Raw genomic sequence first — 19,589 nt, forward strand, 5'->3', positions numbered from 1 at the left:
AAAATGAGGCAATGAGCTGAAATGAAGGTGTTAGTGAAATTAAACGTGAGTGAAGTGTAAAGCTGCAGCAACAGTATATATGTAAATAATATTTAATTATTGAAGAACGTTAGGGTTCTAAATAGCTGGAATTGGTAGACACACTAATAATAGCCCTTTGCTTTTATATAGTGACCTTTATATGAAGTTTTCAGAGCACTTTACTGATGTTGAATACATCAACATTCATGCTGTGCAGAGAACTAAAAAAAAAAAAAGAGTTTTCTAGCAAAATACAGACCAAACTTTTCCAAATCATGGTTTGGTTTATATGTCTGTCAATGGCAAGCATTAGAGAAAAGATTGTTCATTTGCATTACAAATAACTCATATAGGTTACAGTGCTGCAGTATTACTAGCAATGAGCTTGACACAATTAGAGTTTTCCCTACAGCAGTAGTCTACCAATGCCAGCCATTGATTTAACTGTTTATACTCAGTAGGTCAAGGTCCCTTACACACATTACCTGTAATCTTGCTTAAATCTTTCTTCCCTGAGGGGGAACAGCAATGAAGACACTGCCTGAGAATCTCATTATTCTTGACAGGGCTGCAGTTTCTGAGTAAACTACAGTGGGTAATACTAAAAACCAAGTATGCTGTCAGTGTAACAAGAGGTATATTTTTATCCTTTATAGAAGGCTGATATTGGCCCTTCATTTGTAATTTGATGTAATAAATAATGCAATAGTCAAAACAGGAAACAGTCTAATAAAATGTAGATTTGGATCAGATACCGTCCATTGTTGTATGCAGTGCTGTTGTAGCCATGTTAGTCCCAGGATATTAGAGAGACACGGTGGGTGACGTAATGTCTTTTATTGACAGGTTTCAGAGTAGCAGCCGTGTTAGTCTGTATTCACAGAAAGAAAAGGAGTACTTGTGGCATCTTAGAGACTAACAAATTTATTTGAGCATAAGCTTTCGTGAGCTACAGCTCACTACATCGGATGTCTTTTATTGTCTCTCTCACCAACAGAAGTTGGCCAGGTAAAATATATTACCTCGCCCACCTTCTCTGTTTAGACACTGTTCCAACATATAACAAAGTTACCTGTCAAAGTACAGCTCCTTTTTTTATACATTGAAGGGTGATAGCTTGTTATGAAACAGTTTTCCCATGGAATGACAGCACCTACAGCTTGTTCATTTTTATCTGTACAGATCAATGTGGAAAGGGAATAACTGATTATTCTGTTGCTGGAATGCCATTTCCTCATACATTTTAAATCTGCTGTACTTTGAACATTTTTCTTTGACTTCAGTTGTTTTTATGACATCGTCATGTTTTCTAATGTCTAGGCCTTCAGTTAAACATATCTCCGGTGTCTTTGCCAAAGCAGGAAGTGGTCTATTATCTATTAAAGACACACTACTGCACTCTTTTCAATATGCCTTGTCAATCTGATTTAAACACAATGGCAACGGCTATGAAGTAAGCATGTTGCACAACACTCAAAATAACCACTGATTACTACCAAGTAGGAGCACCAACTTGAAATGAAGTGATTTGTCAATGGAAAATGCAGTCTTTCTCAACAAACTGGCTATCAGCATTTTCAACAGTGATTCCTTTCTGGAGTATGGAAAGAGACAAAGTTACATTTGTGTAGATCACTGCACAAGTTAATCTTTGTTCCAGATGGGATGGTACATTTTGCCAGAAGATTTTTGTTTTTCTTGTGAAGAAAGGAGATTATTTGTAGTAATTATTGTTCATTGAGGCAACTGAGATTAGTTTGAAAAAACATAATTTAAGGGTTAATCTTGCCCTCAGATGTGCCAGAAGGGAGCATAGGGACCCTGTTCACCATGTAAGCAGCCAGGTGGACTACATCCTTGATACACAAGTATGCACTTGTGCACTCACTCACCTAACACAATAAATGAAATAGGCATTGAGAATTCTTAGCAACTTGCAGGAGCAAGTCCATCAGCTGTATATTCTGTATGTCAGCAAGCAGGTGTATCAGAGGATGTATAAAGAGCACCCCACAGTATATTGCATTGGCCTGCAATGTAGAATGCTGCTATGAGCTGGCAGAATGCCTTATATAGAAAAGTAGAAAACCTGGATTTGTGCTGGAAATGGCCCACCTTGATTATCATGCACATTGTAGGGAGAGTGGTCACTTTGGATGAACTATTACCAGTAGGAGAGTGAGTTTGTGTGTGTATGGGGGTGGGGGGTGAGAAAACCTGGATTTGTGCTGGAAATGGCCCACCTTGATTTTCATACACATTGTAAGGAGAGTGGTCACTTTGGATGGGCTATTACCAGCAGGAGAGTGAGTTTGTGTGAGGAGGGGGGGGGCGGAGGGTGAGAGAACCTGGATTTGTGCTGGAAATGGCCTAACTTGATTATCATACACATTGTAAGGAGAGTGATCACTTTGCTATTAGCAGCAGGAGAGTGGGGTGGGAGGAGGTATTTTTTCATGGTCTCTGTGTATATAATGTCTTCTGCAGTTTCCACGGTATGCATCCGATGAAGTGAGCTGTAGCTCACGAAAGCTTATGCTCAAATAAATTGGTTAGTCTCTAAGGTGCCACAAGTACCTCTTTTCTTATATAGAAAATGCTCCTGTCAGCACTGTTGCACATACTCCTTGTGTTGGTTTGCTGGTCCGACATCAGAATTCAGTAATAAGTGTTTAATTAGTTATTAATAATTAAAATTTTAAAAGAAAGTTGTGTGCAAATTAGAAAAACAGTTGATTTTTATAATCAAGGCTTGACTACTCGTGTACATAATATATTTTTGCTAAACCTCAACAAATGTGTTTATTATTCCTTTAACATATAACTACTGTGTAATGTATATTTTATCACTATTAAAGGGAAAATGTGAATATTGATAAGGGAGCAAATTTCAGCTCCAAGCTTCCAAGAGTATATCATAAGTAGTGATAAAATACTGATGTTTAAATAATGTAAAATACCATAACTGTATCTTTTTAAAATGTATGTAATGGCTCTGATTTATGTCCAAATTGTGTTTCTCTTACTCCCTACTTTCAGTGTTAATTTAGTTGGAGTAAGAGGAGGATTTGGCCATTAAAAATTTACCTTTTAACATGCAAGAATAACATAAAAAACCTAACTGTGCAATTATCTTACCTAGGGGGGTTTATTTGTTTTTACAATGTTATCAGTGTATTTGTTTTGGTTGATCTATTCTTTAATGGTAGAGCATGAGCCATTCAACATTTATTCTCAAAAGACCCACATGTATTTCTTCTTCTTTTTTTTAAAAAGGTAACACAGCCAAGGTGTTTATTGAAGTGCAGGATGAAAATGACCATGCTCCTGTTTTTACCAAAAAACTCTACATTGGAGGAGTGTCTGAAGATGCTAAAATGTTTTCTTCTGTGCTGAAAGTTAAGGTGGGAGTCAAGCTATTTAAGTACAGTTCACAGGCTAAGGAAAAGTATATACTCACTGGTTTGAATTTCCACAGGAGGTTACAGTAGATGCATCTGCAAACTATTTGAGCTCCTGCTACATTAACAAAAATTCACACTTGACTTGTGCACAAAAACCAGTAAAGTAGGTGCAGATTGGCTGATTATCTGTCTAAAATCCTGTTCATGCATAGAAATTTGGAGTTTTGCAAGTATATTGGCCCAATAATCCAATATTTCCTGAAGCAAAACTCCTTTTGAGGTCAATAGCATTTTGCCTAAGTAAGGATACAGGATTAGTTTCTTTGTTTAGCTTTGGATATTTTTATGTAAAGATTTGTAGCCATTATTTTTTTGAATATGTCAACATATGGCCATTTCCAACATGCCTTCATAGCAGTTTCTGACTAAAAGTCTTCTGAAGTAGTTCTTCTGCAGCACATGTTAATGCTTTGGTAATGAAATAAGTCAGCCTCTGTTTCAGTTCAGGAAAGCAATTTCACATCTGTTTGCTGTATGTCATACATTTGGCTGTGGTTAAAACAAAGTGTATAGGGTAAATATTTTTTTTAATACATTCTATTTAGCAGAAAAATAACATTTACTTAATAAATTAGCTTTAAACAAAGAATGTTAAAACTGGAAGTGTCTAATTTCTATAAAATACTGTATGGCCATAATCTTTAGTGTTCTACAAGACTCTGTTTACCCAGGCCTGTTGAAGTTAGCTTTTCTCCCCCTCTTTTCCTTCTGCATTTTGTATCACTTTAAACTGTTGTGGAAAAGCCTGAAAGTTGCTGATTCTAGTTTTTTCACAAAAGGTCACAGAAGGTTGGCCTGCCAGGAATATTCCCTTATTTTAACCTAGTGATTTGTTTGGAACACCAGAAATCTAATAGAGAATGACAGAAGCTTATTAAATCTGTCCGTTATTTACCTCAGGGTGGTCCTTCATCAAGTTAGCTCAGAGATATTAAAAAAAATACTGGAAGGCAGGTAAGCACTGAATATTAGGAAGGATCTCTTGGTCTTCAGATTTGCCTTCCTTGCCTATTGGTGCATAATATTATTGCTTGTTTTATTTATTTTTTTCCCTTTTGATTTCATTCAGATCGTCATCCCCCAGGAGGCTGTTTCAGTGGCACACAGCAACCTTAAATCTGTTCTAAGAGCATAGCTGGGAGTTTTTCTAAGTGGTGTAGGGCAATCCCTTCAGTGCATCAAACTGATATAACCTGCTCCATACCACTCTTTCCTACCTTCCCTCCATCATAGGGGATGTGCTGTGGGCCATAGTGGGTGTGGCCAAACTGTGCTTCCTTCCAGTGATATCCAGTTACTATAACAGCTTTTAGGAGGCCATTGCAGGCTGCAAAAAGTTAGCCCTGAGAACAAACTTGCACCTGGTTGTCCCCAAAATTAAGGTAGCACAAAAATGACTTCTAGCCACTTTTGTCCTCCCCCACCTTCCCCACCCCCAGATGTGATGTTCTGGCACAGCTGAGGATGCAGATAATTAGGCATTTTTAAATGTTTGGTGGTACAGAGACTGGTTTAGAACATGTGGGAAATGTCTAAGAATAGGATCAGATTCAGTGATTGTAATGGAATGATAAACCACAGTATACTATTCAGCCATTAGGTGGTGAAGTATGTAACATTTCTTATTTAAGCTAGCCTCAGCCATGCAGGGAGAACATTAAAGGGTCTTATACTGAACACATCTGGTGTGTCTCTTGCTCAGAAGGAAGCCCTGTAGCCTGTCCATATCTGGTACAGGAGCATGACAGTGATTGCTATTAAATCAGTGCTTGCATGTGCAAAATATGTAGTTAGATATAATTGGATGCCTGTATATCTGATTCATCTGATAAGTTCACTTTGGACTTATAAATTAAAGGTTTGGCATACTCAAAAATGTAGACATGGAAAATTGTGTTAAATACTTGAACTTTAGAAAAGCTTATGATACCATTCTGTACAAGAGATGAGTAAGGTATTTGAGGAGATAAAGCAGTCTGAGCTATCAAAGCCATAAAGATTTAAGAGTATTTGTGAGTGGAAGCATATGAAACTTAAGGAATTACTATAAACTTGTATTATGAAATAGGTCAGTCAAAATTTTCTGCACAGTGGAGTCGTTCTCCTGTCTCTTCAAAGAGGCTCCTGGTTTTCTATCATTGAATTCCAGGCACAAACAACAACAATCCTCAATGAGGTGGGTCAGAAATATGTGAAATAGGGACAAACTTCCAAGGGAGGGTTGAGTTGAGGTATTTGCCTTCACCCATGGCTAGGTACATGAGATAATATTTTTTATGGGACCAACTTCTGTTGGTGAAACAGGGAAGCTTTCGAGCTACCTTAGTTCTGTGTAGCTCAAAAGCTTGTCTCTTTCACCACCAGAAGTTGGTCCCATAAAAAAATATTATCTCAACCACCTTGTCTCTGTAATATTCTGGGACCAAAAAGGTTACAACAACGCTTCACCCATGGCAATCAGTTGATATTATCTGAAGGAAATTAGTGGATATCCAAGCAAAGCAAGAAATGTGTACACTTTAATGACTGTATCCTTCTCCCATCAAAGTCAGTGGCAAAGCTCCTTTTGACTTCAATAAGAGGAGGCCCGTAGTGAAATGGAAACTCAACAGTACTTTACAAGGTATAAGAGACTGAAAGTTGTTAGTTAAAAATAAAAAAATACAACCCATTACATTAAGGTTTCTTTATTTAAAATGAAACAGGAAAATAAACATGCATGTTCGGTGTAGTAAAGCAAACCCACGAATTGGATCAGTGTGACTTATTGTTGGATTTAACCTAACCCTAAGTGCCAATTTTCTGAAAACCACTACTAATTAACTCATTTCACTGTGTCTTCACTTGTATCTATTTAGACAAAAAGGAATCCTTTTTTTTTTTTTGTTAAATTCAATACAAAAATAAGGCATAACTAAGTACTAATTAAATGAATTAGATAATGTCATGTCTAATCTCAGTAGGTATTACATGCAGAATCATTGTGAGTAGAATTTAATGAATATTTCTTCCAATTTCAATTTTTAAGAACCTTAGAAAAGTACCCATATAGCTTGTGTTGTAGAGATTATTTAAATTTCAGTTCCACCAAGAAACTACTTTAAGATTTTTAACACATTTTCTTGCATTATTAGTTTATTAATTATTGTGAAATTTCTTAAATTTGTGTGCCTGTGAAAAGAAACTGATAAATATTAAAGTATGCTTTTTCTCAAAATATTCCCATTCTTTCCCCTGCTGCTAACAGCTTTTAGGGATCTTAAAATATGTTTTTGTATATCAGAGAAATTTTTATAAATAAGATATAAAGATCTTCAGTTCTGAAATGAAAGTTACAGAGCACAACAGCCCACAGCCCAAGAGTGCCTAATTCTGAAATGAGAATAATCTTATCTGTCAGTCCAGTTCAGGGGTTGCCATTACAAATCAGTATTTACAGCAGCTACACACATAGCGAGATTCACTATTGCCACTTCCACTCCATCCCACCACCTTAGAGTATAAGATAGCAATGGTAGAGATGGCCCAGAACTCGAGATTTCTGGTTCTTGAGAAATTTCAGTATTTTGATATTTGGTTTCATTTTGAAATGCAACGAAACCAAAGTTACAGAGCACAACAGCCCACAGCCCAAGAGTGCCTAATTCTGAAATGAGAATAATCTTATCTGTCAGTCCAGTTCAGGGGTTGCCATTACAAATCAGTATTTACAGCAGCTACACACATAGCGAGATTCACTATTGCCCTTCCACTCCATCCCACCACCTTAGAGTATAAGATAGCAATGGTAGAGATGGCCCAGAACTCGAGATTTCTGGTTCTTGAGAAATTTCAGTATTTTGATATTTGGTTTCATTTTGAAATGCAACGAAACCAAATATTTTGTAATTTCTTATGAACCAGAAATTCAAGACACTCTTCATTTCACTGACACATGGTGTTTCAAAAATGTTACATATTCCCGAGGACCAGCAGCAGCTGACTAAAATTGACATTCTTGTAACCAGTAGTGGTAAAACTGACAAGAATGTCAATTTTACTCAGCTGCTGCTGGCTCTCTGAGGATCTGCAACTCTGGAGCAGCCTAGTCCTGGGATCCCCCAGGGTTTCCAGGCTCACAGGTCCATGGCAGGGAGACTGGAAATCCGGAGAGCCCAGCCCTCACTTGAATCAAGGTTCTCAGGGTTTCCAGACTCCTTTGTGTGGACCCAGCAGCACAGAACCTGAAAACCCTATTTAAAACCACGTATCTCAGGACTTTCTGGACTAACAGGCTCCTGGATTATTGCATGGAGCCTGGAAACTCTGGCAATCTTGGCATGGTGGGGCTGGCCAGAGCCTGGAACCCTCTGGGTCCCCAGCCCTAGAATAGTATGTAAGGTGGGGCTCCTCTAGAGACGTGGACCTGGAAGACCAATCTATCCAGCATAAGCTTTCATGGGCTAGAAACCGCTTCATCAAATGCATGGAGTGGAAAATACAGGAGCAGTATAAATACATGAAAAGATGGGAGTTGCCTTACCAAGTGTGAGGTCAGTCTAATGAGACAATTCAATTAACAGTAGGATACCAAGGGAGGAAAAATAACTTTTGTAGTGGTAATGAGAGTGGCCCATTTCAAACAGTTGACAAGAAGGTGTGAGTAACTCTAGGGGGAAATTCGTATGGGGGAAATTAGGTTTAGGTTTTGTAATGACCTAAATGAATGACCACTCCCAGTCTTTATTTAGGCCTAATGTGATGGTGTCCAGTTTGCAAATTAATTCCAGTTCTGCAGTTTCACATTGGAGTCTGTTTTTGAGGTTTTTTTGTTGAAGAATTGCCACTTTTAGGTCTGTTATTGAGTGACCAGGGAGACTGAAGTGTTCTCTGTCTGGTTTTTGAATGTTATAATTCCTAATGTCAGATTTGTGTCCATTTATTCTTTTGTGTAGAGACTGTCCGGTTTGACCAGTGTATATGGCAGAGGGGCATTACTGGCACATGATGGCATATATCACATTGGTAGATGTGCAGGTGAACGAGCCCCTGATGGTGTGGCTGATGTGGTTAGGTCCTATGATGGTGTCCCTTGAATAGATATGTGGACAGAGTTGTCACCGGGGTTTGTAGCAGGGTTTGGTTCCTAGGTTGGTGTTTTTGTTGTGTGGTGTGTAGTTGCTTCTGAGTATTTGTTTTAGGTTGGGGGGTTGTCTGTAAGCGAGGACTGGCCTATCTCCCAAAGTCTCTTAAAGTGTGGGATTGTCCTTCAGGATAGGTTGTAGATCCTTGATGATGCGCTGGAGAGGTTTTAGTAGGTAACGGCTAGTGGCATAGTGTTACTTTCTTTGTTGGGCCTGTGACTTCCCCTTAGTAGGTGACTTCTGGGTACCCTTCTGGCTCTGTCAATCTGTTTGTTCACTTCAGCAGATGGGTATTGTAGTTTTAAGAACGCTTAATAGAGATCCTGTAGGTGTTTCTCTCTGTCTGAGGGATCAGCGCAAATGCGGTTGTATCTTAGAGCTTGGCTGTAGACAACGGATCATGTGATGTTGTCTGCATGAAAGATGGAGGCAGGTAGGTAAGTATAGCAGTCAGTAGGTTTCCGGTATAGGGCGGTGTTTATGTGACCATCACTTATTAGAACTGTAGTGTCGAGGAAGTGGACCTCTTGGGTGGACTGGTCCAGGGTGAGGTTGATGGTGGGATGGAAATTGTTGAAATCCTGGTGGAATTCCTCAAGGGCCTCCTTCCCATGGGTTCAGATGATGAAACTGTCATCAATGTAGCGCAAGTAGAGTAGGGGCGTTAAGGAGAGCTGAGGAAGCGTTGTTCTAAGTCAGCCATAAAAATGTTGGCATAGTATGGGGCCATGCGGGTACCCATAGCAGTCCCGCTGACTTGAAGGTATAAATTGTTCCCAAATCTGAAATAGTTGTGGGTGAGGACAAAGTCACAAAGTTCAGCCACCAGGTTTGCTGTGATAGTATCGGGGATGCTATTTCTGATGGCTTGTAGTCCATCTTTGTGTGGAATGTTCGTGTAGAGAGCTTCTACATCTATAGGTTTCAGAGTAGCAGCCGTGTTAGTCTGTATCCACAAAAAGAAAAGGAGGACTTGTGGCACCTTAGAGACTAACAAATTTATTTGAGCATAAGCTTTCGTGAGCTACAGCTCCGATGAAGTGAGCTGTAGCTCACGAAAGCTTATGCTCAGGTAAATTTGTTAGTCTCTAAGGTGCCACAAGTACTCCTTTTCTTTCTACATCCATAGTGGCTAGGATGGTGTTTTCTGGAAGATCACCAAAGGATTGTAGTTTCCTCAGGCTGACAAAGGAGGTGCAATAGTCATCATGAATAGGTAGGAATATGAATGAGAGTCTGCTAGACAACTCTCTGACACGACATTCTACAGGCCATTACCCTCTGACCCCACTGAGGATTACCAAAAGAAAATACACCATCTGCTCAAGAAACTTCTTAAAGAAGCACAGGAACAAATCTACACTGACACACCCCTAGAGCCCCGACCGGGGGTATTCTATCTGCTACCCAAAATCCATAAACCTGGGAATCCTGGACACACCATCATCTCAGGCATTGGCACCCTGACAGCAGGATTGTCTGGCTATGTGGACTCTCTCCTCTGGCCCTAAGCTACCAGCCCTCCAGTTATCTTCGAGACATCACTGACTTCCTGAGGAAACTACAATCCTTTGGTGATCTTCCAGAACTCTCATTGCAGATTTTGCACCGCTAAAATCTTCATACAGTACTGCTAGAAAATGCAAATTTCATCAAGGGTTTAGTGGAATTTAGAATCTGTATATACGATTGTGTCATCAATGTCTATACACTTGGTCAGACTTCTTTTAAAAAAGATTTATATCGTGTTTACACTCCCTTGATAGAGGGAGACATTTCAGATGTTCATTAAAAGTCTGTAGTGAAGTCTAAATGGGGTAGGAGTGGGGAAGCAAATGTTTGATCTGACTGGCCGGTGTAAAGCAACCCCTGGATTCTGAGAGGAGGAGGGGAACATGGAGGTGGTTTAGCTGCTCAGGGAACTTCTCCCCCAGCCCTTCTTCAGAATGCACTGGAGGATGGGGGAAGGAAGGAGAAGGGAGGCAGAAGAGGAGCAGAGAATTCACTACCCCTCTCTACTGTCACTGGGTAGGCTGTGTATGTGCATTGCCCTTCCTGTATGTAAAACCATCTTGATGCAGTTGTGGTCCTGCCCTATAATGGAGTTATAGTTTCAGTTGCATTTCCAAGATGCTGTAGGCCTGACGATTGTCAGATTTTGGAGTCTGGCAGGAATTTTTCCTTCAGAGCAGGATTCACAAAGGGATCTGGTGCATTTTTGCACCTTACTTGCAGCATGCCGGATGATAGTTTTAAGTAAATAATGCATAAGTGCCATTTAAAAGTTGTAAGTGAGTTTGTAATTTAGTTGCAATTTGTTGCTGGCATCCAGTGCAGGTGAGAGCCTCAAAGAGACCAGCTCCCAGAGGTAAATATGAGACCAGAGAGTACTGGTAGACCCTATTAGACTGGAGTAAGGAGGGAGAGACTGAACTCTTCTCATGCTGAGGTACCTATCATGTGCATCCTCATTTCCCTCTCGCGGGAGGAGAGTAAGAGGATTCAGAGGCGGCCTGAATTGTAGGGGGTTGACTGAAGAGGGTCAGTCCTGAATATTGGTTAGTTGGCCTGAAGAAAGGATGGCTGGAAAACAAGAATTTCATTTTGGGGAAAAACTGAGATTTCAACATTTGATCCCATTCTCATGCAGAACAAACCCAAGACCTTTTCCACCAAACAATGAGAGTCAGAGTACCCCGGAAATACCCAATAGCTGAGTGGTTAGTGAACTCACTTAGGATGTGGGAGACCCAAATTCTAGACCCTATTCTGCCTGAGTCGGAATGCCCTAACCAGCTCTGTCTCTCTCTCTCAGCCCCTTCTGTTACAGCTGTTCCACATTGAATAAATAGTTAAATATTCATTGAGAGAGAGATTGACCTAGCCTGGTGGTCAGAGTACTCACATGGGATGTGGAAGACCCAGGCTCAAGCTCCTGCTCCAATCAGGCAGAATATCCCTTCCTTGAGAAGATTTCTCAAGTCCAGACAGGAATTGCTGCTCAAAACCAAAGAGACCCACCACAGAATTACTTAATAGGCCAGTGCTTATGGCCCATAGCCTAGCATGTGGAAGAGCCCAGGTTCAAGACTGTAATCTGAATTGACTAGGGACTTGAACCTACATCTCCCACATCAGAGGTGAGTGCCTTAGTGACTGGGCTATTGGCTATTCTGGGGGTGATCCCTTCCTCCTCCTCACTGAGAAATTTAATGAAAACCAATACCGTTCTTTTTGGTTTTGACAAATCTGCATTTTCTGACCAAAACCAAAACATAACAGAAAGTTCCCAACCAGCTCTAGCATGAAGATCCCTTACCACAGCACTGGACCCAAATAAATGACTGTTACTTTCTGGGGCTGGGAGGTGGGGAAGGACATAGCACTCCTACCCCTAAAAAAAAAAAATTCATAAAGATGCAGCCTTCCACTTTAAAATGCATCCCTGTGTCTGTGTCTCATTTTCCTATGTGTCCTGATCATTAGCTTTAGGAAACACAGGAAATGCCAGACTAGATCAGACTAGCAGTCTATCTAGTCCAGTATCTTGCTTCCAAGAGTGACTTCTAGTAATTGCTTCAGAGATAGAAGCCTTATAGCAGGTAGTTTGGAGACAGATTATACCATGAAGAAATTTCTTCCTATCCCCAATAGTTAGAAGTTGGCTTATGCCCTGAATTTGAAGGTGTGTGTGGTGATTGTTTTTGTTTTTAATATATTTATTATAATTTCGGGCTGTCTTGTTATCCATATACCTGTCTGATTCTTTTAAAAATCATGGCAAGTTATTGGCCACTATGATACTTTGTGACAATGAGTTCCACAGTCTAATTGTGTTGTATACCATTTGTTGTTTTGTATATTTTTATCATGGCATCTTTTGTTCGTCTCCTTTCTGAGGTATACGGCCCTTATTTTGTTTTCCAGTAGCACTTCACATGAGTGTTTTTCTATGTCCCAATGATTGTGATCAATCTCTATTTCTGCTATGTTCTTAAGTTGGGAAGATCAAAACTGAGCATAGTTTTCTAAATGAAGTCATACCATTGATTACTATGACATTTATTGTACTTTATTATACTGCCACTGTAAAGTCAATTGACAATGATTTTGGTTGCTGTAAAAGGGATAGGAATTTTGGGGAAGCAGAAGTTCTATAAAGGAGAGAGAAAATAAAGGCAGAAAATGAAATTTGTATTGAAAGCAATGAAAGGGGTGAGTTCTCCCCCTGCTAAGTTTCAGGAAAACAGTGCTTTTTCCAGCAGCATAATGAAAAGAATTGTACCATTGCTCTGATATATAGAACCAATAATAAGCTAACATTTGCCAGTTTCACTTTACACAGAACTGATGAAGAAAACTGATGTATGTTCACGTACAAATTAAGTTTGACTAAAGTTTACCAGGTTACATAGATTTCTCTCCCATGTTGCAGTGGGGAAATTTTTCAGCAAATACAGAAGCAGAATATGCGGGATGATTGTTTTTTTTTTTTAAAAAGTATGTATAATTCAGTTGTACTTCATGAACATGGCAGAAGGAAGATTTACAATTTATTACAAAACCATGCCTATGCATTACATTTTTACAAAACAAGTAGCAATTACTTCAGCTCTTGTTGAAATTGAAATATTGTATCACAAATGCATTTACTGAATTGTATATATAATTCATGAGAAGAATTATAGAATCATAGAATAACAGAGTTGGAAGGGACCTCTGGAGGCCATCTAGTCCAACCCCCTGCCCAGAGCAGGACCAATCCCAACTAAATCGCTCGGGGGTCGCATAACTAGAAGAAGAAGGGGCTTTAAATGTTCACTATCCTTCTGTATGATCTTGTAATTTCTTTAATGATACATGCTCAAAAATAGTGGGAAAATATATTCTATTAAGTGGTATGAGTGTTGAATCTGTAGCTGAAACACATTCTTAAAATAAAACTATTCATTACAATTCATCTTGAACTAGTCTGTGTAAGGATTGAAGGAGTAGGCATTGTTTGAGTCCAAGATTTCAAAACTTCAGTAGGAAAAAAATTATCTACAAAAAACTTCCTCCTGAAAGTACTCATTAAAGTGTAGCATTCTATAAAACTCCACATAACACAGGATACAAAGTATGTGGGTAATTTTGATAGTTACAAACCTTTCTTTTGTCTCAAAACCTCAAATTTTCACAGCAAAACCAATATCAATAATAGAAGGCGTATAGTGGAAAATTGGCTAAGTTGTACGTCCCCCCAACTTCTGAGTACCATTTTAACCTGAACTGCTTCATTTTGGGTTATAAAGTTATATATCCCAATACTTATTATGTAGCTAATGTAGAATATTTGTGTCAAGACCGCTAGATGGAATTCATTCACACACACACACAAAAACATTTTGTTGAGAGGTGGTGCTGAGAACTACATGAATATATATTTTTAATAAATGTATCAGGTAGGCATTTATTTATTAGTCAATGTGCAGAAACATTCCTATTAATGTTAATGGGAGTTATGTGTGTGCCCTGACAGACTCCTTAAATTGGAGAAAAGAAAGAACAGAACATTTAAAAGTGAAAACTACAGATTAAATAAAGCCATTCAAAACATAGCAATCTGCTGCATCAATTTGTAACCAGGCCAATTTATTCCTTCTGTTGTACAGGATAACATTAAATGTTTACATTTGGGAAATAGTACCAGAAAAACAATAATTACAGCTAAAATATGCTGCAAGCTTTTATGTGGATAAAATATATAGTTTAAATAGACAGTTTGAGAAGTGGCATAGTCTTTATATCACAAATAGTCATATAGAGTTGAAAAAGTGTTTTAAAGTTCAGATGTACAGATTGTAATAAAGGCTTCTAAATTTCACATTTTGTATAATTTTATATCTTGTTAGACAAAGACATGACTAAGTATAAAAGTAAGGTTTCAGATATATTCTAGGTGTATCCCTGAGGTGTACATCACTAATGTTAGCATGAATGGCAGCAGAAAAAGAGTTCATTTTAGAGCACAATCATAGCAAGTTTGAAAGATATAAAAAACACTTGTCATTTTATTGTAGCGGGGGAAATACTAACACTTTAAAGAGAGGAGTTACTTCACTTTTATTCAAGATACTTTTTTATGCTGAGAGAGATTCTGAATCATTGCTGAAGTATAGATATTCCTTCTTAACATTATTCCCATAAGTTTCCTGGCAGTAAAACAGCAGGTTATTGAGAGTGATAAATACTGAATAAAATCTGAGAACAACCAATTAAAAAACAGGTTGTATTAAAAACATTTTGACACTGCAGTTTTTACTATGAGAAATGGAAGGTGTGGAAGTTTTATTTTTACTTAATTGAAGACCACCCATTGAGCATATTTACAAAAATACCTCTACAGAAATGGTAGCCTGGATGCTTCATGGAAACATATTTTAGTCAAGAGCAATGATACAATGCATTTCCTTTGAAATGGCTGCTGCTGAACTAGGTAAGCTATTCTCCAAACTCGAGGAAAATTACAATTTTGTTTCAGTGTCAGTCTAAAAATCTGTGCTATGTTAATAACATGTAAAAATATGAATTGTCTTTCATAAGAGAAAGCAGCTTTCCCAGCCTGCAAAAAGTTGCAAGTTCAGCACATATTCTTTAACATCTTGCTGACCCAAGTGGCTACCAGGAATCTATCCTTGCAACAAAGCCCGTTGCCAACTGTGTCCACATATCTATTCAGGGGACACCATCATAGGGCCTAATCACATCAGCCACAATATCAGGGGCTCGTTCCCCTGCACATCTACCAATGTGATATATGCCATCATGTGCCAGCAATGCCCCTCGGCCATGTACATTGGTCAAACTGGACAGTCTCTATGTAAAAGAATAAATGGACCCAAATCAGACGTTCAAACTTTCAAAAAACAGTCGGAGAACACTTCAGTCTCTCTGGTCACTCGATTACAGACCTAAAAGTGGCAATACTTCAACAAAAAAACTTCAGAAACAGACTTCAATGAGAGACTGCTGAATTGGAATTAATTTGCAAACTGGATACAATTAACTTAGGCTTGAATAGAGACTGGGAGTGGATGGGTCATTACACAAAGTAAAACTATTTCCCCATGTTTATCCACCCCCACCCCCCACTGTTCCTCAGACGTTCTTGTCAACTGCTGGAAATGGCCCACCTTGATTATCACTACAGAAAGCTCCCCCCCCCACCCCCGCTCTCCTGCTGGTAATAGCTCATCTTAAGTGATCACTCTGGTTACAATGTGTATGGTAACAATCATTGTTTCATGTTCTCTATGTATATAAATCTCCCCACTGTATTTTCCACTGAATGCATCCGATGAAGTGAGCTGTAGCTCACAAAAGCTTATGCTCAAATAAATTCGTTAGTCTCTAAGGTGCCGCAAGTCCTCCTTTTCTTTTTGCGAATACAGACTAACACGGCTGCTGCTCTGAAACCTGTCATTATGCAAGGCACTGAATTTAGCCGTATGGAGTGAAAATCTATCAACTTCATGAAAAAACTCATACAGATACAAACAGACATCATCTTCCTTTCCAAATGCAAACAGATGGACATCATACCAAAACGTAAAAAATCCATCACAATCTACATACCACACAGACTATGCTGACAGCTTGTGCCACATGCTCTGAAAGAAACTGCAGAACCACCTGATCAACATCCTCTACAGCAAACAGGGAAAGATTAAGAATGAGCTCTCAAAACTGCATATTCTCATAAAAAAACAACCTTCCACACAAACTTCCTGGTGGCTGGACTTTACAAAAACTAGACAAGCCATTTACAACACACACTTTGCTTCTCTACAAAAGAAAAAGGACACTAAACTATCTAAACTACTACATGCCACAAGGGGCCACAACAGTGGTCCCCTTAACCCACCCAACAATATTGTTAATCTATCCAACTATACACTTAGCCCAGCAGAAGAATCTGTCCTATCTCAGGGCCTCTCCTTCTGTCCCTCCACCCCCATGAACATGATTCAGTTCTGTGGTGACCTAGAATCCTATTTTCGACGCCTCCGACTCAAGGAATATTTCCAACACACCTCTGAACAACATACTAACCCACAGAGAGTTTCCTACGAAGACTACAAAAAGAAGGATTCTGGGTGGACGCCTCCTGAACGTCGAAACAACAGACTGGACTTCTACATAGAGTGCTTCCACCGACATGCACGGGCTGAAATTGCGGTAAAGCAGCATCACTTGCCCCATAACCTCAGCCGTGCAGAACACAATGCCATCCACAGCCTCAGAAACAACTCTGACATCATAATCAAAAAGGCTGACAAAGGAGGTACTGTCGTCATCATGAATAGGTCGGAATATGAACAAGAGGCTGCTCGGCAGCTCTCCAGCACCACTTTCTACAAGCCATTACCTTCTGATCCCACTGAGGGTTACCAAAAGAAACTACAGCATTTGCTCAAGAAACTCCCTGAAAAAGGACAAGAACAAATCTGCACAGACAGACACCCCTGGAACCCCGACCTAGGGTATTCTATCTGCTACCCAAGATCCATAAACCTGGAAATCCTGGATGCCCCATCATCTCAGGCATTGGCACCCTGACAGCAGGATTGTCTGGCTATGTAGACTTCCTCCTCAGGCCCTACGCTACCAGCACTCCCAGCTATCTTTGAGACACCACTGACTTCCTGAGGAAACTACAATCCATTGGTGATCTTCCTGAAAACAACATCCTGGCCACTATGGAAGTAGAAGCCCTCTACACCAACATTCCACACAAAGATGGACTACAAGCCATCAGGAACAGTATCCCCGATAATGTCATGGCAAAACCTGGTGGCTGAACTTTGTGACTTTGTCCTCACCCATAACTATTTCACATGTGGGGACAATGTATACCTTCAAATCAGCAGCACTACTATGGGTACCCGCATGTGTTATACCAATAAAATAAAAGCCAGCAGGATCTTATTAAAGGGGAAAAGGCAAAATGCCACATTTATTGTGAATACAGAAAGAATTATAGTAAGCAGTTAGTTATAGCTATAACATTCCATTCAATTTCATATTTATTCACACATTCATTCATACAAACACAGGTTCTGCAAGGTTGTTATCATAGTTACCAGCCTTAGAGTTGCTCATGCCAAGCCACTGGCCAGGTGGCCTGGACATGAGGAGGGAGCAGGGCCTTGTCAGATGTTCATCTGATGCTCCTGGAAGTTGGTTTGCAGAATCAGACCCCAAAGTTCTCACTTTCTAGAGTCCATTTTTATAGGAATTTCTTCCTATGCCAGTCTATGGGAATTGCTTCATCATGCTGTTGCTGAATCAATCAGCAGATGGCACATTCCTGACGGCTCCGTGCTGCCAGATGTTATCTTGTTCTTTGGTTCTCCCATTCTTGAGGCTGTTGGGTGGATTCCAGTCTGACCTCTGGGGGGTCCTCTGGTTATTTCCACTTGACACCTTCTTCAGCCGATGGACACTGGATTCTTAGGCTGGCACCTCCCTGATCATTCAGTTATTATCCACACCAAACATCCATCCACATACATCCTCTATCTCTATTTTAATCACAATTGTTAACAAAGCGAGATGAATACAACAAAAGGGCGGGGAGTCTCTGGGTGCTGTTTCTGTTGTTACAGAGTATTGCTTTGAGTCTCTCTCTGAGTGAGTAGTTGTTGTTAAAAAGAATTGCTTTGAGAACAGACTCTGTCTCAGAATGTACTAACACAATTAGCAGCTTGCAAGTTTCACACATAGAGGGAGAGAAACAGTACCAAAAACCAAGAGACCTCTTAATTAGTAATACCCTGGAATTTAAACTATGGGGAATCAAACTCATTTGTGATTTTAATACAGAACTTCTTTAATATGATCCAACACATGGCCCCACGGTATGCCAACATTTTTATGGCTGACTTAGAACAACGTTTCCTCAGCTCTCGTCCCCTAATGCCCCTACTCCACTTGTGCTACATTGATGACATCTTCATCATCTGGACCCATGGAAAAGAAGCCCTTGAGGAATTCCACCATGATTTCAACAATTTCCATCCCACCATCAACCTCACCCTGGACCAGTCCACACAAGAGATCCACTTCCTGGACACTATGGTGCTAATAAGAGATGGTCACATAAACACCACCCTATACCAGAAACCTACTGACTGCTATTCCTACCTACATGCCTCCAGCTTTCATCCAGACCACACCACACGATCCATTGTCGACAGCCAAGCTCTACGATACAACCGCATTTGCTCCAACCCCTCAGACAGAGACAAACACCTACAAGATCTCTATCAAGCATTCTTACAACTACAATACCCACCTGCTGAAGTGAAGAAACAGATTGATAGAGCCAGAAGAGTTCCCAGAAGTCACCTACTACAGGACAGGCCCAACAAAGAAAATAACAGAAAGCCACTAGCCATGACCTTCAGCCCCCAACTAAAACCTCTCCAGCGCATCATCAAGGATCTACAACCTATCCTGAAGGACAACCCATCACTCACAGATCTTGCGAGACAGGCCAGTCCTTGCTTACAGACAGCCCCCCAACCTGAAGCAAACACTCACCAGCAACCACACACCACACAACAGAACCACTAACCCAGGAACCTATCCTTGCAACAAAGCCCGTTGCCAACTGTGTCCACATATTTATTCAGGGGACACCATCATAGGGCCTAATCACATCAGCCACGCTATCAGAGACTCATTCACCTGCATATCTACCAATGTGATATATGCCATCATGTGCCAGCAATACCCCTCTGCCATGTACATTGGTCAAACTGGACAGTCTCTATATAAAAGAATCAATGGACACAAATCAGACGTCAAGAATTATAACATTCAAAAACCAGTTGGAGAACACTTCAATCTCTCTGGTCACTCGATTACAGACCTAAAAGTGGCAATACTTCAACAAAAAAACTTCAAAAACAGACTTCAACGAGAGACTGCTGAA

At 39.8% G+C, this 19,589-nt stretch overlaps 1 protein-coding gene across 1 annotated transcript in view; it reads left to right on the forward strand.

The window, feature by feature from the left end:
- The window catches only part of PCDH15 (protocadherin related 15), a 672,916-nt gene that overhangs the window by 583,855 nt on the left and 69,472 nt on the right, over positions 1-19,589 (forward strand). Inside the window, exon 25 of the mRNA XM_077821312.1 lies at positions 3,298-3,425. Coding sequence (XP_077677438.1) covers positions 3,298-3,425 — 128 coding nt within the window. The remainder of the gene's footprint in view (positions 1-3,297; positions 3,426-19,589) is intronic.

The sequence above is a fragment of the Eretmochelys imbricata genome, chromosome 7 (genome assembly GCF_965152235.1).
Source record: "Eretmochelys imbricata isolate rEreImb1 chromosome 7, rEreImb1.hap1, whole genome shotgun sequence".
Taxonomy (NCBI): domain Eukaryota; kingdom Metazoa; phylum Chordata; order Testudines; family Cheloniidae; genus Eretmochelys; species Eretmochelys imbricata.